General features: G+C 33.1%; 1 protein-coding gene across 2 annotated transcripts in view; it reads left to right on the top strand.

Annotated features, from left to right (window-relative positions):
* The window catches only part of LOC132707389 (peptide transporter family 1-like), a 39,254-nt gene that overhangs the window by 11,728 nt on the left and 3,367 nt on the right, over positions 1–24,159 (top strand). Inside the window, exons 1-7 of one of the 2 annotated variants that reach the window (XM_060679232.1) lie at positions 1,671–1,989; positions 8,761–8,839; positions 14,862–15,190; positions 16,998–17,172; positions 17,224–17,306; positions 19,504–19,752; positions 21,646–22,142. In XM_060679232.1, coding sequence (XP_060535215.1) covers positions 1,945–1,989; positions 8,761–8,839; positions 14,862–15,190; positions 16,998–17,172; positions 17,224–17,306; positions 19,504–19,752; positions 21,646–22,142 — 1,457 coding nt within the window. In that variant the 5' untranslated portion in view covers positions 1,671–1,944. Of the gene's footprint in view, positions 1–1,670; positions 1,990–8,760; positions 8,840–14,861; positions 15,191–16,997; positions 17,173–17,223; positions 17,307–19,503; positions 19,753–21,645; positions 22,143–24,159 lie in introns of those variants that run through there. The other variant, XM_060679231.1, reaches the window with a different exon arrangement.

Raw genomic sequence — 24,159 nt, forward strand, 5'->3', positions numbered from 1 at the left:
TAATGGCCCTAAAACAGTTCCCTGTGATACACCAAGGTGCTTCACTTCAATATAGGTTCTTTCTTATATTGAAGTGAAGTATGAATCAGTTGTGGATTTTGTTAAATATTTCATACATATCTGAATTAACAGAAGTCTCTTTACGTGTTTTTTTTTAACCAAAAAAGTCGATAAATTTAACATCTAAGAAAATTTGTTGAAATTCAAGGGAGAAAAACACGTAACTTTTGTATTCGTCCGGTAGGTAGGATCTAAAAGATATATGGAAAAGTTTTGCAATCGCCAAACAACAACTGACATTTATTTATATAGATAAATAAGGTGGTGTTCCCATCTACTTGATGCAGTTTTCTATTGAAGGGTTGTGGACTAATTTGCTCTCTTGGGATTGTCAAAATTTGAATGAATAACAAAATATATGTCTACAGCTCGTTTCTTATCGACAGTTTTTCAGTCAACTGATGCAATTTTTATTGCCTTACTCAAGCATCTGGTCGAGTTCTAATTTTATCGCATTGCTGACGCAATTCTTTATCAATTTGAAGATGCTATAACTGGATATGATAGAATAAAATTTTTCCTTCTTCGCCATTCAACATTATTGCATAAATCCGAAATAATCTGAAACAACAATTTTAACTGCAAATGTCTATAAACAATCAAAAAATATGTATATGGGTTTTGGTTGGTTTTGGCTAGTTACAGGTAAACTAATCTTCTACATTCTAGGCTGTTTCAGGAGAGAGTAATAAAGTAATATTAACAAAATGAGAAATTTCGCCTAGTTCCATGCAATTTTGGTGTCGGTGCATTGATTAATCCTTTAAGACCTTTACTGACCACTTAAAACATATGAACTTTTTCTGGGAAATGCATTTTGAAAAGCACTTTTGCTGGAAAGTGATCTAATTGCTTGCTTGAGAAGTCTAAAATAGTAACGGAGAGAGCTGAAAAAAATCTTTCTTCTTGATGAGGCGTGGATTAATGAAGGTTTTATTTTATGTACTACTATAATAGTATTAAATATGACTCGCCAAGCTTTCTTGTCTTTGAAAACACTAATAATCATCAATATTGGAAGAAAAGGGAGATGATGTAGTAGTATTTATGGAGTATTTTTGGAGTATCCTACCTTGTTGCCTTTGGATAACAATAGGCATAAACCCTAGTGGCACTACCTGCCTTCTGTAAAAATGAAGAATTTTGCAATGAAATGGATAGAAAACAATGAAAGTGGCTTAAACATTCGACTTTTTTAGTTAGATGTTAAGGATTTTGATTTGACAAAGTGGCGCAAACTTCAGTACAGTTTTAACGAAAATTGATTTCTCCTTCCAGAAAGCTACATTTTATTACCAATTTGATAGAACTGGAATAAAAATAATCCAACCGTATCTTTTTTTTAAACACTGCATCTTTTAAAATGGATAGAAAACAATGAAAGTGGCTTAAACATTCGACTTTTTTAGTTAGATGTTTTCTAAATATTTTTGCATATTTACAAACTAACCAAAACTAGGGCCCAATCACATCGAGGAGTAAAAGCGACCAACCAAATCAGTCAAAAATAACGCCACACGGTCATGATGCGAAGCCTTTAGGGCGGCAGATATAAAGCGAATCATCGGTTGACCGCCAACCGAATCTTGTGAAGCCGGGATCTAACGCAACTTGTCGAGTAATATTATATTGGTAGAGTATCAGTGGGTACAGCATTCATCGTGGTCGAGTCGCGTAGTACGCCAGACGTACGAGAAAGATCCGTTTTACTGTTTGCTCGCGTTCGATTCGATGACACACATCAATAATATTTGAACGCGAAAGAAAAATGAAAAAGAGAAAGCTCGGAACTGGTGCGACGTTGTTATTTTTTCGCGACTATCTGTGATATATTTCGGAGGTGGTATTTTTTTTTAATAAAAGCACCCCATTTTCCGCCTCAAAATGGTGTACAAAATGGACTTGGACAAATTAGAAAACCGACATAAGGTTAGTGAGTTGATCGTATTTTATTTATAATTATAGTATGCATTTATTTCCCACGCAATGGTTATTCAGGTGAAGGGTCAGCCCTCCCTACTGTCACCACTGATATTTCATTCATTTAACAAAATTATTAATCCAAAGTTATATTTTGTGATACCAGATCATTTTTCGAAAATATTGACGGAATACTTCGCATATTGCGGTAGTCGAGTTAATGAAAGTTAAGTATTTCTAAATTATCGTCGAATTGATACGGTCGTCAGTATAGCGATATGTAATTATTAAACAGAAAAATACTATTAACTATATCTACACCAATAGTCTGTGGTATGCTGGTTTGATGGTCTTTACCATTACTGACATTTATTTTTTCATCCACCACTACTCCCGACTTGAAACATAGTAACAAATTACTCATAATTATACGGTGATTGATTTAAAGTGCAATATTTTTACTTTAACAACTTATTGTGCGTCCACATCTATACCTATAAATTTAGTATTATTACTTGTAACATTTTTTATCGTATCTTCTATTAAAAATACACGTTTCTTTATTTTATACAAGGTTTTTTTGTATTTGAGTGTACAGTACATCCCAAATTCGATGCTCCTCATGACATGTCTTGAGAATAAACGAAGTTTCTAAGGGCCACCAGTTTCGGGACCAAAAGTGGGCTCTTAGTCTCAGACGTATGCGACCTCCACATCATGGGATGAGCGACATCACATGTAAGCCGTATTTAAAAGAGGAACTTTCAATTCATCTCCCAACCACTATTGTGCAACTAGGAGGTCGACTCCTTGAGCTGGAGTTACTGTTATACTTCTTGAGTGAGCAAAAATATGACGGCATAAATGATCGAGAGCTCCTGGCCATCAAAGACACCCATCAAAGATACCCCAGATAGATTAGGAAAGATATCTTTTGGAAGACAGCCAATTTGGGATTGAATTAATAAAAAAGTTCCAGAATTCAAAATTTATTCCAAAATAATATAAAATTTAGGCACTCTTGAATCGCAAAAGTGATTATTAGTAATTTTTGCGATTTTTTCCTGTTAGGGTGCTTAAACTTCATCATCAGGATTGCTTACATTCATTAAAGTATCATCAGCATTTGAGTTTTGGCCACTGGAAGACTCAAAGACTTAAAATTCGTACATCATCTTATTGAATTGATGTATTCGTGAATAAGCCACGACGTTAATTGTGAAACTAAAAAGACCACTTTGGTGCTAACAGGCATAGAGTTCTGAGATTCACCCAAAAGCTCAATGTAACGAGTACAATGTAGGAATGAACTTTCATATAAGTATGCGATACTACGTGCTTTGAAGACAAACACATCGATTTCAATTACGTGAATATATTTTTTACTTTAAGTGAGATGCAACAGAGAAATAGTTTAATATTCTAGGCAACAAACTAAATGATTGTTAATGTCTTGCTGTTTAAATGACTTCGTGGGAACAAATAGTTTGATTTGAAAAAATGTTTCCCTGCAATAGTCTAGTAAATACGTTAAAAATCGATTGACGCGCTTTCATTTTAACCGATTTAACACGATTCTTGTTAGCTCTTATTGTAAAGTGAACGAAAAGAATTTTAAGTGCAATGTGAATATTTCACTGATTTCGGTGACTAACAATTTATCTTTTAGAAAGTTTAAGGATTTTGATTTGACAAAGTGGCGCAAACTTCATCATTGGACTTCGTTAAAAGTTTGTCTCTTATAAAACTTCAGTTCTAGTTAAACAAGATTTGTAGGTACAGTTTTAACGAAAATGAATTTCTCCTTCGAGAAAGCTACATTTTATTACAAATTTGATAGAACTGGAATAAAAATAATCCATCCGTATCTTTTTTCTAAACACTACACCTTTTAATACATCGAATATAAATGTGCTGGTAATTTAACTTTGGTAGCTTTGGGGCATTATGCATTGAAACTTTTGGGGCATTATGCATTGAAACTTTTATTTATATTATTTTACCCATTTAGTAGCTTAAAATAGTGGTTCCCAGGATTTCTGGGTTATAATAATAATATGGTAGAAATCTAGCTGCTGCGAGTCCACCGGAATCAACTAAATTTTGAAAGTGGTCTATGAGAAAAAAAGTCTGGAAACCACTGGTTTAAAAATTTCCTATGTATCATCTTCCCTTGCATTTGTATTTTTGAGATAAACAATCGCAGGTTGTATATCATACTGTAAATAGTTTGTTTCAAAACTGGGATTTATTTAGAATTCTATGCGGGGTAATCGCAAAGATATTTCAAGGTTTGCATAGGAATTTCTATGGCAAATAACCTATTCGGCTGCCTTGTATCGCTTATTGTGCATATAGGATTAATTAATAATGACTAACATCGTAAAATTTAAAAGCAAAAATAAACTTGTTTTTTTTTTATTTGTAAGATAATAACTATTCACGATCCCAATGGATTAAAAACTCTTCAGGATGGGCGACAAACCTGGGGACGTTGCCCAAGAGTTAATTCGACATTATTTACGATTTGTACTTTTACCATGTTGAACTGCCTAAAACACTGAGTGTCTTACTCATACGCTGTTCAGTAGATAAGGATTTGCTTTTTTAAGCAACAATGCAATGAAAACAATTTACCAATAAATCGTTCTAATTTTGTTTACGAATCCGAAATATTGTTATGCGTTGAAATAAATCTTCAGGAGCATTTCTGATAGTAAGTTATGATGTAATGTTCGTATTATCCAAGCAGACAATCCTTAAATAAAAATTGAAAATAATCTTTTACGAGTCTCGAATTCTGAGGATTCCAAACATATCCAGAAAGTTCGAAACGTCTGTTTACTATTCATATACGGAATACGAATCAAGAAACGCATAACGTACAAATTAAAACACTGGCTATGACCAAAAATGAAACAAAAACTTAAACTATATACTCTATTTCTGCCTGAGAAAGGTCCAATGTTGCCAGCCACTATTTTGTTGAGTCATTTATCTCTAATATCTTGAAACTTTCGAATAATGTCCTTGGATAAAATCTCACAAATATAACACAAATTGTAAAACTGTATTCACTCAGTAACAAATACGACAATATACTATAAGAAATATAGTCAACTAACCAAAACTAATATCCATTCTTTCTTCATGTTGTTCATAAATAAATTATCGTTTATTGACCCCTTATAAATACTAAAACGTATTTTTGAAGTCAGGAAGATTACAAACAAGATACATATATTACATATAAACAGTTAAACTAGTGTAACCAGAAAGTAGAACTTTGTATATATAGGTACACTCTAAGAATAGTTAAATCTATTCTATCCTGTTCTAATTTGATCTCCAGTACACCCATTTCTAATTCATTTTTTCATTTTGTTTACAATTTTAATTTGAGTAACTTACAATTACTTAACTTTTTAACTATGAATCCTCTTCTGATAAATAAGCCATGTAAATATTTGTTGCTCTCTGAATGGAAAATTCCTGATTTGCACCAAATTGTTCTCATCGTCAAAATTTAAGCAGTCAATGCCAGTGCATCTGTCTCTCAACGGGTGAAAAGTCCTGTCATTGTCTATGAAAGAACCGCGGCAATGTCGCTTTCAGTAAAAATCCCGACGAATCTTAAGGAAGCTGAAATTCGACGCCAGTCGAGAAAAGAGAGACCAATTGCAATCGAATACAGATGAAATATCCCGAAAGTATCTTCAAAGAAGCATTCTGGAAATGGTTCCTAATTTCAGCGCGACTTTGGCTGAAATAGGAAAGGTCTGAGGAATATCAAAGTTTTACAATTGAAAAGCACTACATGGAAGACTTTGCGCAGGTATCAAAATATTCAATGGGATTTTGAAAATACCGTAGAATCTACAATTACCTTAATTGCTACGTTATTTCTTCTGCTGTAATGTTTAAAGCTTTTACTAGATGGCGAGCTTAAATTCGGAAGTGATGTAACAATTTTGAAGTCACAATTCATATAATGGCTGTAGCATAGCAAAATAACCTCAAAAAGAGGTAAAGGTATTGTCGTAGTTCATTATTATTATTATTCAAAATGTCACTTTGATATCTTCAACGGGTTCTAAAAATAAAAGTGAAGCAGGAGCTTATGGCGTAAATGAAATTGGCGACTAAAAGTCGCTTTGCAATTTGCGCCTGATTACAAACCTCAAATTATTTCGCGATATAACGATTTTAATTGCCGCTTTCATGCGTTCTAAGCCGCGTGATGCTTGTTTCCCAATAATGATCTATAATGATCAAATATTCATCAATTAATCAATGTATTTTGCGAAATGTAAAACATGGGCAAAGGGTTTTATTTTTTATTACTTTTGTACTATTCATTGGTGTGATTCTTCTATTATTTTTTAAATATTAACCCTTTTACATACTCGATTTCCCACCAACAACGTATACCAATACAAATTATTACTATTACATATTAACATATTACAATAAAGACAATGAGATGTGAAATTTCTTAAATAAAATTCATTTAACATGCTTGACATTAAGCATAGATATCATTATAACCAGTTTCTGCTTTGGGATTCGAAGAAAATCTCATGTAAATAGTAGGATGTCACAAATGTAAAAAAAAATAATTTAGGGTAAACAATCAATTTATATTTTATATATATTAAAAAAAGTTGTCCAATACAAAAATTCTCCACTTCTCGACCAAAGCAATACAGTGTGTGAAATTAAGCCGACATCATAAAGGAAACTTATTTATTCTGAGTTTTGCAAAAAGTGATTCATTATAAAAAGTTCTGCAGGGTTTAAAACTTAAAATATAACCATCAAAAATAAAAATTGTTGAGGCTTATATGCATAATATTTTATTTTATCATTGGAAAGTTTGTTAATACATAATAAGTAACAATCATAACAATATTGGAAATAAAAAAGATTTCTATTTTATTTAAATTCACTTAAGCCGTAATATATATATATATATATATATATATATATATATATATATATATATATATATATATATATATATATATATATATATATATATATATATATATATATATATATATATATATATATATATATATATATATATATATTCTCACGTATTGATTCACGGATGGAAAAATGTGATGACACTATACTCCGGGATATCATCATGATATCATGAACACTACACAGTGTTCGAAGTGTTTTCGGAGCGCGAGCATTGAAGATGCCAAGTGAGATTTTGGCGAAACGTCTGCAGGATTCCAGTCGGATGCAGGATTTGCAGGATTCCAGTCGGATGCAGGATTCCAGTCGGAGTTCAACGAGCGAACGGATGATATCCCGGAGTATAGTGTCATTATATATATATATATATATATATATATATATATATATATATATATATATATATATATATATATATATATATATATATATATATATATATATATATATATATATATATATATATATATATATATATATATATATATATATATATATATATATATATATATTCTCACGTATTGATTCACGGATGGAAAAATGTGATGACACTATATTCCGGGATATCATCCGTTCGCTCGTTGAACTCCGACTGGAATCCTGCATCCGACTGGAATCCTGCAGACGTTTCGCCAAAATCTCACTTGGCATCTTCAATGCTCGCGCTCCGAAAACACTTCGAACGTCTGCAGGATTCCAGTCGGATGCAGGATTTGCAGGATTCCAGTCGGATGCAGGATTCCACTCGGAGTTCAACGAGCGAACGGATGATATCGCGGAATATAGTGTCATTATATATATATATATATATATATATATATATATATATATATATATATATATATATATATATAATCATCGTATCATATCATCATATCATCGTATCATATCATCATGTCATATCATATCATCATATATCATCCGTTCGCTTGTTGAACTCGGACTGGAATCCTGCATCCGACTGGAATCCTGCAGACGTTTCGCCGAAATCTCACTTGGCATCTTCAATACTCGCGCTCCGAACACGAAGTGTTTTCGGATATATTTATATATATATTGATGGTTCTTTCATCAAATTTTCTGACATTTTCAATATCCTTTCCAAATGATGAATATTTTGAAAAAAAATTATGTCCAAATTATTAGTGCTAGTACAAATAAGTTTAAGGTACAAAATTACTCTTGCATAGAATTCACTAACGAAACCTAACATTTATCAGATTCGTTGGTGATTAATGATGATAATAATTATTTTACATATAGAAGTAAAATGGATATTTGCAACCTGACCTACAATTTCAGAGTCAGCAAGTGTTACAGCATAAAGTTTTAAAAATTTTGTATGAGTACACACTGGTGACTTCTACATGGCAATTTTTTTCCGATTAAATACATTATCAATATTTTGTTATTATTGTTTTCATTTTTATAAACAAAATATACTTGCTAACCATGTAAGTTAGACACTTAACTAAAAACAAAAACATTAAATTCAATTAGGTACAGTAAAAAGCAAAGTGTCAAGAAGAGACTCGCTTTTGGGTAATTTTCAAAATTGAAAATAACTGCCTCGAAGGTTAATATTTAATAATTAGATCTGACACATCCTCTTTCGTGTTGTAAGTTATCGCGTTTTTCAATTGTTTATTAATATAATTGGCCTTGCTCTTGCGCGTAGTTTAAGGCAAACGCACGCATTATGAGTCTACGTCAGGACTACTTCACTATCTCTTTTAGTTTTGAAAGATTTATGCGTTGTTTGATTGGCTAACGTCCAATTTTTTTTTGCAGAAACTGCCTTATCCCAAATCAGTATTTTTCATAGTCACTAACGAATTCTGCGAGAGATTCTGCTACTATGGAATGCGAAGTAAGTATTTGCGGCTTAGGTTTAAAATTTTTATATGAAAATAATTACTATATTCATCAGCCGTTAATGGAGTCAGCCTTGGTCCGAAACTGACGCTACATATAGAACCAGGAACTTTTATTATTTTGTAATACGTAATTTAATTGAAAAATTCGTAGAACGCATTCGTTGTACCTTGACTTTTTGGCCTTGACCTATACACGCATCTTCCACTGTGTACAGCGGGTCCCATATTGATTGCTATTGCACGGTATCTCGGTTATTAGTAAAGATAAAACCCCGAAACTAAGCAAAACTTAGTTTTTTTTAACAAAAGATGCCGCAAAGAGGACGATATTGGAAGTATTAAAGTTTCAAGTACTCCTTGTATGTCAAAAAGTAAACCCAAATATCCTTGATTAGAAATATTGACGAAACAACAAAGAAGTATTTCTTGTTATACTGAGATATCATATTTTACAGGTTTTCCCAAAACACCATTTATATTATAATATTGTTTTATTGCTCGATCAAAATAAGTGTGTGTTTCAATAAGGTTTGTGACACCTAAATCATCTGGTTTTTTAAATAATTTTAGTTTTGGTAAAATGTAATATAATTTTTATATCTCAAATATATAATGCATGTTTAATTAATGGCCAAACTTTTATCATAATCTAATGACAATTATAAATGGCTATAAATTGATTATTTTTTAAATTACCGTGGAAAATAATTTTTCAAAGAAACTTCCACAGGCTAATGTAATACTTTTTATAATACTTCTGGATTCCTCCTGCGTGGGTTTTTGTTGAGTAGGAGTTTCAGTCAAGCTCTGAAGAAGCCAACAGGATGATTGGCGAAACGTTAGCTAAACGGAGGAATCCAGAAGTTTTATTAAAAGTACCAGTAATATACTTTTTAATTACATATCGAATGGTGTTGGGTGTCCTCCTCGAGTTGTTAAAGGTCAAGTAATTTTTTAAACCTGTGAATTTGACCTGCATACAAGTCACGGCATAAAAACCAACTAACTAAATAATCATAAATAATTTATCAAAATTTCAGAAAACTTAAAATGCACTAACCAAACTAAATAGAAATGAAGAAAAAACAGTATTTCAATAACATTCTTTTAGAATAATGAAGAAAAATCTATATTCAACCTGTATTTCAATAAAAAAAATTAAAATAATCTTATGAATATTCTCTTGTATTGGGTGAAGACCACGCAACAATAAAGATCCAAATTACAACAACTAATGCAGTGAGACAAAACTGATAGCTTAAAGCAATTATTCGATATTTCAAAACAACAAGCTCTTGTATTTAGAAAATGATATGAGGGCACGTATCCCGAGAAACCCGAAGATTTAGCTATAGAACAATTTAACACCAGTCGATAGGTAATTAAAACGTTAAAAATTTACACTGTGTAAGATCGGAAGGCATTTATAGTTAATAAAAGTTATTGTAAAATACTTCGGAAATACTTCTTTCTTATGTATTTGAAAAATTAAAATTATGTTACATTTTCAAAAAATTCATATTTTTTAACACACACTGAAGATTTAGGTATTATAAACCTTTAAAAAAATAGAAAAATGTTATAATATACAAAGAGTTCCATTTAAAAAATACACCACTGATATTTTAACACTTTTGCGATTACCTCTATGGTATGAAAAGTAATTGCAATAATGAATGCAATACAATTTAGAATCCGTATAATGAAAAATACAAAAGAAATAAACGAAATTGGAATGAGAATAGAGATAGGAGCTACCAAGATAGAAAAAAAAGCCATAAAATTAAGTTCATTTTAAAAGTGTAATTGCATTTACTGGGTTTTGGTTTATCATAATCAATTAGAATTTGTGCTATATATTTATCACATTTTGAGTTAACTCACCATACCTTTCAATTAATAAATAATGAAATTTTAATTTTCTTTGAATCAGCAGCCATCTGTTTAATCGTGTATCTTAAGGCAGAATAATTCGAAAATTATTTTGGTGTTAGACGTCGAAAAATATAAATATGAGAAATGTAAACATGAAAAATTAATAAATTTAACACAAAAGGCTACTATGAACGAAAAATTTTAGAGTCAGATAATCAAAATAAAACTGCGTGGTCTATTGTGTCTGAGATAAGTGGAAGGAATAAACGACCAGAGATTAAGAATAATGTTAATTTTATAGTAGCATTAGCTAATTTTATGAACAACTTTTTTATAGAAACAAAATTTTGGCTGAAGTCAGCACTGTTTCAGAATAAGTAGATCAACCCAAACAGCGATCCATTCATTTTTGGAGCATGCTATCAACTATATTGAGTCTAGAGAGCACCCTGCTGGGATATTTTGTGATCTTAGCAAGACGTTTGACTGTATGAACTGTTCTGTCGGGGATTCGTGCGACAGTTAAATGAATACGTTAGTTCAGAAACTAAAGATTTATTCTGTAACGACTTCAAATATTACAATGCCGGTTATCGTGCGTTGCCTGAGGACAGGGCGCTCGCGCACCGATACATATTGAGTGCTAAGGATAGACTAAATCCTAGGGGTTTCTACGACAGGAACGTTAACATGCTATGTTGCCATGTCTAACAGAACATCCCCCCCTTTATAAAGAAATGAGTCTGTAATATAGTCTTTTAAATAAGAGGGTCTTTTTGTAATTCTGATCGGACGAGAACGCTTAGTGCGCGTTCACGATTTTCACTGACACTTTCTTTTTTGTCCGTTTCACGAGCTCTTTCAAATTTATGTGAATCAACACTATAATTTAAAGTATCACTTTCGAGCTCGTTGAGATTGAGTTTATGATTTACACTGGAATTAATTGGGTTAGTAACATCATTGGAAATCTCATCTGACAATGCTTGAGTGACTGACGAAGACTCATTGTTTAAACACGAATGATATTCGGAGTTATTTGGAACAAAATTATATAATAGCTAACACTAGATGCCATCTATTTCTACGGAAAACTCCACTGTTTGTTTCGACAAGCAAAGATCTTGGTTTAGTTAATTTTTGTATTATTCTACCATACATCTTTAAATCGGTCACCCAAACACAGTCGTTAATTTGCAAATCTGACAATTGCTTAACTCTATGTCTTGGTGTCTTAACGGCGGCTTCTACGCATCCATTGGACTGTGAAAAATAAGGACTACTAGTCACATGTTTAAAGTCATAATCTTTGGCAAATTGTTTAAATTCACTTTGAAATTGCGGACCATTATCAGATCTAACAGTTTCTGGAATACCAAACTTTGCGAACAATTCTTTCAATTTGGTAATAATATTTCTTTCTGTTAAAGATTGAAGCTTGAAAATATCGAAATATCTTGAGATATAATCCACTATAATCAAATACCAACTATCAAGTTTAAATAAATCTATACCTACTTTTTGCCATTGTCTTTCGGGAAACGGTTCTTTAAATAACGGTTCTTTTTTATTAATTCGCTGTTCAACACAGTTGGGGCAATTTCTGAATAAATTTTCTATTTCGGTTGATAATCCTAGCCACCAAACTCAAGATTTTGCTCGGGTTCTACATTTAACAATTCCAAGATGACCTTGATGAATAAACCCAAGACATTTTTCTTGTAAAGATTTCGGTATTATTGATCGCGTACCGCGTAATAAATAACCATCACATTCAGAAATATCAAAACGGTATTGAAAATACGGTTTAAGTTCCAGGTTCATTTTATTTTTATTCGTAGGCCGTCCTTCCTGAGAAAGCTGACGTAATTGTTGACAAATTGAATCTTTGTTTTGTTCAGATTTTATTTCTTCCAAAAAATACGGTTTGACTTCAAAAGAGGTATTGATTAAATTTACATAAATATCAGTTTCGAGGACCAATTTGTCGTCTTTCGGTAGTTCATCGATAGCGAATTTTCTCGATAATGCGTCCGCAACAACTAAGTCTTTTCTCGGTACAAAATAAATACCGTAGTCATAGCGCATTAATCTTAGTCGGAAACGTTGCAAACGCGGCGTTAATTCATCAATAGGTTTAGTTTGAAGAATCTGTTTCTAGAGATACTTTTAATCCAGAGATCCAGAGATATACTCAGAAAATTTATCACAAGCCCACGTTAATGCTAAACTTTCGCGTTCTATTTGAGCGTAAAATTGTTTTTGATAGCAATCTTGACGCGTAACATACTATATATACTTATATATACATATATATATATATATATATATATATATATATATATATATATATATATATATATATATATATATATATATATATATATATATATATATATATATATATATATATATATATATATATATATATATATATATATATATATATATATATACTTTAACCCACTTTTGTCTTGTTGAATTAGACAAGCTCCTATTCCAAAAGATGAAGCACCTGCTGAAATTATATTTTTTTTACTTGGATGAAAATATTCTTTAATTTTTTTTAAAACTTTGTTTTTGTGACAATCCCCATGAAAAGTTTACATTTTTCTTCAATAGAGAAGTTAACGGTTCTAGAACGTGAGAACGATTTGGTATAAAACGACTTGAAAAATTTACCATCCCTAAGAATCTTCAAAGTTCATTTTTATCAGTAGGATTTGGAAAATTGATTATAGATTGTATTCTTTCGGGGTCTCTACGGCAGGAACGTTAACATGCTATGTTGCCATGTCTAACAGAACAAGAACCACGAAATTCTTTTTAATAGGATGGAACAATACGGATTTCGTGGAATGGCTGTTAACTGGTTCAGATCGTTCTTAACAAATAGTAGGCAGCATGTTGAAATAAGGCAGGAGAGGGGCAACTTGTGTCAAATTAAAAAATCTCAAGTCCAATCTGTAGATAGAGGCGTACCGCATGGTACAGTTCTTGGCCCTGTTTTATTTATCCTTTTTATAAATGAACTTTCTGCTCACCTGCCTAGTTTGGGTCTATCAGAGTTGGCTGACGACTGTTCAAGTTTAGTCTCCTCACACTGTTATCAAACTCTTCAAGACAGAATTAATTCAGCACTTGTCCTGCTAAACAGCAGGTTTAACACCAACGAACTCTTTTTGAATGTCCAGAAAACAAGTGTACTGATATTCAAATGCCCAGAAAACAAAAAAGATCTTTGTGTGAGTGTCTGGTAGGGCGGGGAGGCCGTTGAAAATTCTTAGGACTAGAGCTCGGCGAAACCCAATCTTGGGAAACTCAATGCCAATTACTTTCTTCAAAGCTGCATAGTTATTGTTTCCTAATCAAAAATTAAAAACTGTTTTGACTGGAAAGTGCATGATAAATTTCTACTATGCTCACATCTATTCGAGATTTCTCCTCTATGGTATTCCCTTTTGGGGAAATTCAAGTCATGCGACATCTGTTTTCAAATCCCAAAAAAAAAGTTCTAAGGTGTATTGCTGGAGTGTCGCCGGATAGTTCGTGCAGGCCCCTCTTCTGACAGTTTAAAATGCTGCCTTTAGTTTTATGGGTATATAAAAATAAAAATACCTTACAAAAAAAGACTGTTTCTCCATAAAAAATAGACTAGAATTTTCAAAAAAATATTTTACGAACACCGGTATTAGAATCTAAAAAAGACTGTCCCCAGAGCTAAAAAGCAGTAGTAATGTAAACATTTTTAAATCTAAACTAAAGTTTTTCCTCCTAGAAAACTGTTTTTGTCATTTAAACGAATATTTTACCTATTAATGTTTGTGGCTGTATGGTTGTGCTCTGTCATATATTTTTATTATATAAATTTTTAATGTAATTTTCTGCCTCATGTGCATGATCTATATCGACCTACTTGACGAAATCCATAATACACTGATTGTATTCTAAATATGTGGGATAATAAAGATATTATTATTATTATTATTATTATTATTATACCGGATGGGTACCTACCTGATGTCTAAAAATTGTAATGGAAGCAAAATGCTCCCATATAAAAGCATCGGACGCGTTCAAAATTTTGGTTGCAGACAATACTTACACGATGAAGACCTAAGCAATTTATTTGTTTTTCAGCCATTCTCGTCCTTTACCTCACCAACATCTTGCTGTACTCGGACGCCGACGCCAAAATCGTCTACCATACCTTCACGATGTTTGTCTACTTCTTCCCCGTTTTGGGGGCGATTCTGTCCGACAGCTTGCTGGGCAAATTTCGGACGATCCTCTACGTGTCTTGCATCTACGCGGCCGGCAGCATCCTGGTCTCTTTAACAGCTGCAGAACCGCTGAACATACCGCAACGGGAGTTCACCATTTTGGGTTTGCTACTCATCGCACTGGGAAGTGGTGGAATCAAACCGTGCGTGTCCGCATTTGGAGGAGATCAGTTCATTCTTCCGCAGGTGTGTATAAGAATTTACGCTAAGCCAAACAAAGCTAAAAGGAGTTGTGGTTAGACCTTTGTGTAGCCAACAATAGCAAAGCTTAGACAGTAGAAAAGTCTTTCTTTGTCCGGTTTTCCATGTCAGAATATCTTTTAGGAGCGTTAATATTCTTCCATCGATGACTGCACTTGCGAAAGCGTAGCCGAAAAGCAGTTTGATATCTTTTACTGTTACGAAGCGGCAATTGGGTCGATTTTTGAAAAATATTGAATAATTAAATCCGCATGTCGATATCTTCATTAACAACCAATCAAAATAGGCAGCGTTGCAGATAACGCTAACATCAAATTTTATTAAAACGCCAGTTATTGCAATATTCCAAAACTATTTCAATCTACATCCGATGGTGAAATATTTTTAGGTTTGATCAAGATTCTATCGAGACTGAAAATGCCAATTCATAATGAGTATCGAGCGAAGATATGAACCCTATTGTGTTTTACCAAATGGCGCACCTATTTTTGAAGAATACATAAATCCATTTGATATTACCATGAACACGTAGCAACCATGGGGCCATTTTTTTGAGTCAAATAAAGCGGCGTTAATTTTTTTTTTCTCTACAATGTTTCGTTTTCCCACAAATGAATGCTTTATGTTTTTATGACAATCGTAGTTGCCCTGAGAAAAAAAATTGACTGATGTGCAGAAATGCATCAATATTATACAAAAAATTGAACAATTATTAAAAAACTGAGTACATATATAGTAGACAATTGGTTGTACAGCCCCTATACAACTGCTTGTTAGCCATTATATAAGTTGCTGTATATTTATTCTCCGCTATAGCCATTATACGAGTTGTTCTGTAGTTATTAAACCAAGGCTGGATAGCCATTATACAAAATGTCATATACCTGTTGCATTGCATTGACATTATAATATGCTTGTATTGATTTTATAAAAAAAATGTATAGCCTGGTATTAAAAATTAAAAAAAATAAAAAAAAAATAGCAGGATTTTAGGAGCCACCCAATGTCGACAAAAAATACATTTTAGAACGGGCACCGCCAACCAACAAAATTTTTAATATCCGTGTGAATTAAAAATGGACGCTAAAAATGGAAACTAATTATAATATTACTTTTGGTAGATGTTTATTCAATGATATCCTGGACTGGTAATGAAAACTCTATACTAAGTGTTATTAAAAATAAATTACTTGAAAACTTGTGTTTTTCAAACAAAATAGGGTAACCCAAAAACGCTAAATATATATATATATATATATATATATATATATATATATATATATATATATATATATATATATATATATATATATATATATATATATATATATATATATATATATATATATATATATATATATATATATATATATATATATATATATATATATATATATATATATATATATATATATATATATATATATATATATATATATATATATATATATATATATATATATATATATATATATATATATATATTTGTAGGTTCGTCGTCAAGCTTCATGAATTGAACCAATAAATTAACCAATACCAAATGCATTGATGTTTCCTGAATATATATTAAGTGAGACGGAAAAGTTGGTAAAGGATATGCTAAAATAATTTGATCTGAAAAAATCTGAATAAGAATAAATAGGAAGTCTATTTTAAATAGATACAAGTATAGAGGCTGTATGAAACTATTTTTTTTCTGTCATACTATCTTATGCGTTGAATAAATTAGTGAAAAATTTACCCTTAACCAGACATATTATTTGAGGAGCGTTCTAAACAAGATTCTTTGCAGCAAGAACAACAGCTCGGCATGTTCTTCTCCCTATTTTACATGTCCATCAACGCGGGCAGTTTGATTTCCACATTCCTGACGCCCATTTTGAGGAACGACGTCCATTGCTTCGACGCGGACAGCTGTTATCCACTAGCATTCGCCGTGCCGGGAATACTGATGGTGATCTCTATTAGTGAGTGTCATTTTGTCGTGCAAAAAACTTTGCTGACCGTTTAAATTCCAGTAATCTTTGCTCTGGGCAAGCCACTGTACACCATAAAGAAACCCAAAGGCAACGTTATGGTCGAGGTGTCCAAATGCGTAGGAGTAAGTGTCCAATCTATGAATAGGATCATAAATAATCAGAAATACCAGAAATTTAAATATTATTTTATTACATTGTCAGCTCGTAGGTATAATAAAATCGGCAAAAGCTTTTTGCAACACTCTGCCTCGTCTAGTTACGTTTTAAGTCAAGCATTTATCTTTATTGACTGCTTCTCTTTCTAAACTACTCATATTTTATTTATTGTGATATTTTATAGACTTTGTTCATGTATTTTTACTTCCATATCATGGAAAAGATCTGTGTGTTGGTGAACAAGTAGATATTATATTGTAGTCTATTCAATTAAAAACTACAATGTTGCGAGTATTTTTTCAACTGTCTAAAGATCACCTTCCGGTATCTTTTCCTCAAGCTCTTTGGGGTAAGTGTAAGTCATCCAATCTTGGAATACGAGACAACCAATTCCCTCGATATTCATTTATTGTATTCGTATTCTAGTTTTCTAGAACCTTTAGAGAAAAATGCTAAATACAAAAGTTGTTGATGAGACTAAAAAACCGATTGAAAATTATTTTCAGGTATACAGGATGATTCTTAAATATGTGTATATTTTTAAATGAACACCCTGTATATTATGGCACATTCACTGCACTTAAACTTAGTATTAAATGATTGGGCAGAATAATAATAAAAATAATGATAATAATTGTAATAATAAGAATAATAAGCATTTGCATGGCAAACTTAGATTCGCATGGCCAACTTACATTTGCACTAAAAGATACAATCTAAAAACATTATTTTATAGTTCAATAATATTTTGGGCTTTAGGAATGTTAGAAATTCTAAATTAATGGAAAGAAACGGAACATTTTTATCACAAAATTAAAAATCTACCTATTTATTTATATTTTTCTTGACTGATTGAGAGATTTTCTCATAATTTAACAAACTTTCAACAAGTTTTGTTTGATTTTTTCAAGAAAATTAATATTTTTCAGTTTAACTTGCCTTATATAAACAATTCGAACTAACTTCAAGAAAAGTATTGGATAAATTGCTATACCGATTTGTAAAAGTAAATAAAATAATAATAGTAAAATAAAAATAAAAAAAGGTGTTTTTGACGAAAAAATGGCCATAAATTCGAAAATACTCAGTATAGACCATAACAACCCTACATTGGGTGATTGAGAATAAAAGGGAGTATCTACTAATGCAATAATATAATGTGGGTGATGAATCTCCCTGTATATTCCAAAAAATAATTTCAAATTGTCTCCTTTATAATTATCTACAACTTTTATATTTAACTTTTTTTTTCTAAAACAAATAATAAATGAGATATATTACTTTTTCTGCTCCCTTCTGTAATTACTAATTACACACCGATCTAGCGTGCGCGAAGCGTCACTTTACCGCGTCAGTTTCGTTTCCCATGACTCCGAGTCACTTCGGACATTTCCGGGGATTTTACCGCACGGAAAGTATAGTATACAACACGTTCGGTAAACTTTTTAAGTCACTCGTTTTGCCGTTTACCGTTTACCGCACTTGTTGCATAATATACTATGGACACACTGTATGGAACGATTTGCGAAAATATTTATAATCCTATTATATTTTTACAACTTAATTCCATAATTTTTATTTTATTTTTGAAGATTACAAAAGATTCCACAATCTTTGGCAATGGTATTTTCCTTAGGTAGTCTTCAGATTTTGCAAGTATCCACCAAAAGCATGGTTTTTATTCTTTTATACGGCGGAGTTGAATTTCTCTAGAATTCTTTCAAGTTTTCAAGCCGAGACTGGGCAAATAAATTATATCTCTATTTTCGGTAACTTCTGCTTATTATTTCATTAATTTAAATAAAATACCGTTTCCTGGAATAGAAACCATTTCTCCCTCCAGTTCTGAAAAGGCAGACAGGGCCGGGCCCAGCCCATTCGGCTCGCGCGTCACGGTATGAAATTTGGAAACCTACAATGTTCATACTTTCTGCTGTGGTGTTATGGTTACCGACATATTATTTATTGTTATATTATTTTTCTGCAGGTTCTTAGATTTTGTCCGTATTTGCTAAAATGGGTGTAATCGGCTTTTGTTTTGAACTTGCGAGACTCTAATCCAGTGTGGCTTGAGTAAACCGTGGATATCTAAACTGATGATTTAAGTCTTAAAATTTAACCACAGGAAAGACATGAAAATAACGCCCTTCTTTCTCTCATCAGCATGCGATCGCTTGCAAATTCAGGAACAGGGGCGGCCCCGCGGTGGATCATTGGCTGGACCGTGCAGAGCCAAAATACGGCCAACAACTGGTAGACGATATCAAACGCACTTTGAAGGTTTTAGTCCTTTATTTGCCGCTGCCCATTTTCTGGGCGCTGTACGATCAGCAGGGTTCGGCGTGGACCATCCAAGCCGTCCGGATGGACGGTGACATCGGATTTTACACGATACTCCCGGATCAAATGCAGGTAAATCATATAAAAGGGTACGGATTTTTGGTTTAGTACGTTTTTTTACATAAAGATATTTATTAATTGAGTCCCGATACTTAAGAGTGGGTGATTTTAAGAAGAAAAGTTAATATTAACGTATATCGTGGATATCTTAATTTTTGAGCTACATCTTTAAGGAAAAAGCATATTTTTTGTCATAATTTCCTAATCGCTCTATATATTTGTAAGCAATTTTATACACACATCTTCTTAATCATTTAGGAGTGTATTTGGACGTTAAAGAACTTTTTTTAATTTTCACCACTAACATTCATTCGAGGTTTGAACTGAATATTTTTTAAAACGTCGCCATCTCTATTGACTAGTGCCATGCAATTTTCTCCGAAGTTTTGGGCATGAAACGTGTAGCAGCAAAATTTGTTCCAAAACTATTTAATTTTGAACAAAAGGTCCGTCGAAAGAGCGTCGCTCAAGACCTGTAAAAAGATGTCAATGATGATCCTGATCCTGATATGCAAGTGACGAATCATGGGTATATGGTTATGACTTCGAAACCAAAGCCCAGTCGTCCCAATGGAAAAACACTAATTTTGATAAATAAATAAATACTTTTTGATAAGACTTAAAAGTCACCTTACTTTTTTAACACACCTCGTATCTCAATCATGTTTTGTCATTTCGCATCCCGCCTTAACTTTCACCTTTCTTATGGTCCCCATATTGCATTTTTAATTTTATTGTTCTATTTTTTATTTATACCTATATTAGTTTCCAGATCTCCGATATGCGGTATATCGTTTCCGATATACTATTAGTCCTTTAGACGTAACATTTTAAAAAATTCTTTCTGAACGAGCACCTCCGTACAGGGAAAAAACACCGTCATCGCATTTTTTGATATAAATCCATTCGACACATTTGAAGGTACAGAATTCGAATTTCTTGTTGTAGAAGAAAAGCCCCACCATGCATTAACGTTAATGTTTGTTCATTGTTGTAGTAGTCATAATTAATTAGTAAGAGCTGCTTAAAGTAAGTTCTTTAAACAATGGACAGTGATTACGAGTGTTCAACGAATTCCGATGACGTGGAAAAGGATTCAACTACCAGAAAGAGAAAGAAAACAGGTGGTATGAAAGATGTAATGAAGGTATTAAAGAGCAGAAAGCCACGAGCTCGGTCCAGATTGTTTTTGCAAAAAATTGGGATGTTTTCAAACAGTTGCCAAAATAATAATTGCACAATTTAATGAAAGGGACAATAATAAACAAAATAGCTATATAGTTATACATCTATCTATGTGAAGTGCTGCCGGTCTAAAGAGGCTCAAACAAGATTCATCACATCTTGATTAGGTTATCGACTTTTGGCGCCTCAAGATGGTGTAGTCAGTGATTTAAAAGCATTCATATCTATTCATGGTATCTCAGAAATTAAAGTGAGATAAATCGGAAACTCTCTTGTTCCTATTGGAAAAGCACCTACAAGCGCCACAAGTTATCAGAAGAAACGCTGACGAAAAAGAATATATTTTGCAAGTCGCCGAAAGGAAGAAAATCCCACTACTCGCATGAGGATTCTCAAAGATTGGGAGTTCAGAAAAAGATAGTAGTCGTTTTATTTGGATTTTTTCTATAAATATCGAGACATTAATATAAATTTTTTTGAAGTATTTTGCTTGATTCTGTTGTTATTCAAACAATATTGGTCTCTTTACTTTAAAAGGTAAACCTTAAAATCGATTCTCCTCAAAATCAATGTTCATGCAATGACAGAGTTTTGGGCCTGTAACCTTCAAGGGTGATATATTATATAGTACCTTGCCTATCGTTGTTTTATTCACTGAGAATACGTGCGGAACGCCATAGGCACGTTTTCCAATTAACTGACATTTTTCCTCTGCTGCAGGTGGTCAACCCTTTGCTAATCATAGGATTTATACCCCTCTTCACGTATGCGGTCTACCCGGTGTTGGCGAAATGTCGCCTGGTTCGTTCGCCGTTGCAGAAAATGTGCGCGGGAGGGTTTCTCGCAGCTGTCGCGTTCGTCGTCTCAGCCTTGGTCGCCATAGCCTTGGAGAAGGGTTACCCGACCTTGCCCGGCGCCGGTGAAGTGCAGCTGAGGATTTACGACACGACGAGGTGCAGATACAGCTTCTCGACAAACATCGGTCTCAGCTCTTCCATCGACATGAACTACTACGTGAACAAATCCATACCCGTAAGTGGCGACGTCAATGTAGATTTCACCTTCGACCCTATTTCCGTCACGGAGACTTGTCCACAACGGAATCTGGTGGTGCCGATGACCGAAATGAACGCCTATGGGCTGTACATCAACTCGAAGGGGGTGGCATCCTTCACCGATATGGTGGAGAAAAGCGACGACGGATACCCTAAAATCAGGTTAGTGCTCCTCCCGCAATGAACTATAGGAAAGACTCTAGACTTACGAGGGCAGCCCCAAAATTTTCCGGTCTAAATATGAAAGAAACAAATTTTTTTATTATTTTTCGATATTTTTTCAATTATTTTTTAATATAACTCAATCCCTTTAAAAAAATATTCTTTTGGTTTGTCTGCAAAATGAGCTAAAACTCAACTTCGTCGTTAAACCGCCGTCCACGTAAGTCCTTTTTCAAATATCCAAACAAATAATAGTCGCTGGGGGCCAAATCTGGACTATGGGGAGGATGATCTATCTGTTGAAACCCACACTCTAAAATGGCAGCTTGCGCAACACCAGCAGTATGGACAGGTACATTATCGTGCACAAGACGCACGCCTCTGGTCAGTTTTCCTCGACGTTTTACACGTATGCAGTATCGCAATTTATGTAATAATGTTGGGTAATATTTACCAATGACAGTGGTATTAGTTGCTTTAAAATCTATCAAAAGAATTCCTTCACAATCCCAAAAGATCGTGGCCATCACCTTTTTTGTTGACTGGATTTTCTTGGAGGTGCTTCACCCTTACGACGCTACTCCATTGATTCTTTTTTCGATAGAGGGACATAATAGAGAACTATAGTTTTATCTCCCATCACAATAGTTTCTATCACAGGTTTCGGTTCGGACCCACAGAGTTCCAAAAAAGACCGCGCACACTCGACACAGGGTTGGTTTTGAATAGCCGAAAGGTTTTTAGAAACGCATCTTGCATGATCATGCAGGATTCGACGAACACTTGTATCAGAAAGCTTAGTCATTTCTGAGATTTCCTTGACTTTTAAACGTCGATCACTCAATACCATCTCCTCCACAATCGCAACATTATCTTCCGTTATGACCTCCACTGGTCGACCAGTTCTTTCACTACAGAATACGAAGGAGAACTTTGGCCATACACACCATCCAGCCTTTCTTTAATAATTTTAGGTGCTAACCCTTCTTTTATCAAAAACTTTATGATTGCTCTATACTCAATTTGCGTTATTTGCGACATTTTTTCGGACACGCCTTGTTTAAAATGCTGTCAATAAAAAACTATTGGACGCAAGACTTCAATTTTTGTTTCGCAGCCTACTAAGATATATATTTAAAAGAAGACAAAGTTTTATCGTGATACTGGAGCTGCATCTATGTTAGGGCGGGAAGTTTTGGCACCAACCTCGTATAAATTCATAATAGCACATTAAAAATCGTCGCTGGACTGGCCAAGTTAGTCGCGCGTAGCACGAAGTAGCTTTGTATTTCAAAAAGAAAGAAATCGATGTAACTTTATTGTGCCCTGTATAAGGCGTCTTTCACCTCTCACCGAACTTCAAAGTCACGGCAAACTTTGAGAAATATAAAAATTTGTACAAATGATAGCGATTTCCAAATGGTTTTCGAGAAAATATTTTTTTTTCTGAAACCATGCACGCTTGTACGCTTTGACATGGCCATACCGGCAGTATAAACACCTAAAACTTTATTTAACGTTTCAACATATTGTACAGGGTGTTCGGGAAATTTCGTGCTATAGTATAAAATATGTCTTAAATGTGCAGCTATCGATTTCAGGCACGTAAAAGTCCATACCCACTTTTAAAAATTAGAAGCTCGACGCAATCAAAAGTGGCGAAGTATTTTAAAACATTTTTTTCTTAAGTTATATTTGCTTCTAGAAAAATATATTTTCCTCAAAAACTCCCAACTCTCTCAAAATTAAATTCTTGAACCAAAATACGCGGGAGATCCGGGGTTATAACTATTATTTCGGGTGTTTTTTCGATTATATACAGAGTTTTTTTCAATTATATATAAAAAGACCCTGAAAATTGTTCTTTCCCATTCATTTATTCATGAAATTGATTCATTCATAAATTCATAAAAAATATGGCTACTTTTTTTTTGTATTTACGGTTTTCGTCAAGTCTATCACCTTTCTTGCCGTCATTGTAGATGCGATTTAGTCATTTGCTATTACGACGTACTGA

Source organism: Cylas formicarius, unplaced genomic scaffold (genome assembly GCF_029955315.1).
Source record: "Cylas formicarius isolate icCylForm1 unplaced genomic scaffold, icCylForm1.1 PGA_scaffold_9__14_contigs__length_23061073, whole genome shotgun sequence".
Classification (NCBI taxonomy): domain Eukaryota; kingdom Metazoa; phylum Arthropoda; class Insecta; order Coleoptera; family Brentidae; genus Cylas; species Cylas formicarius.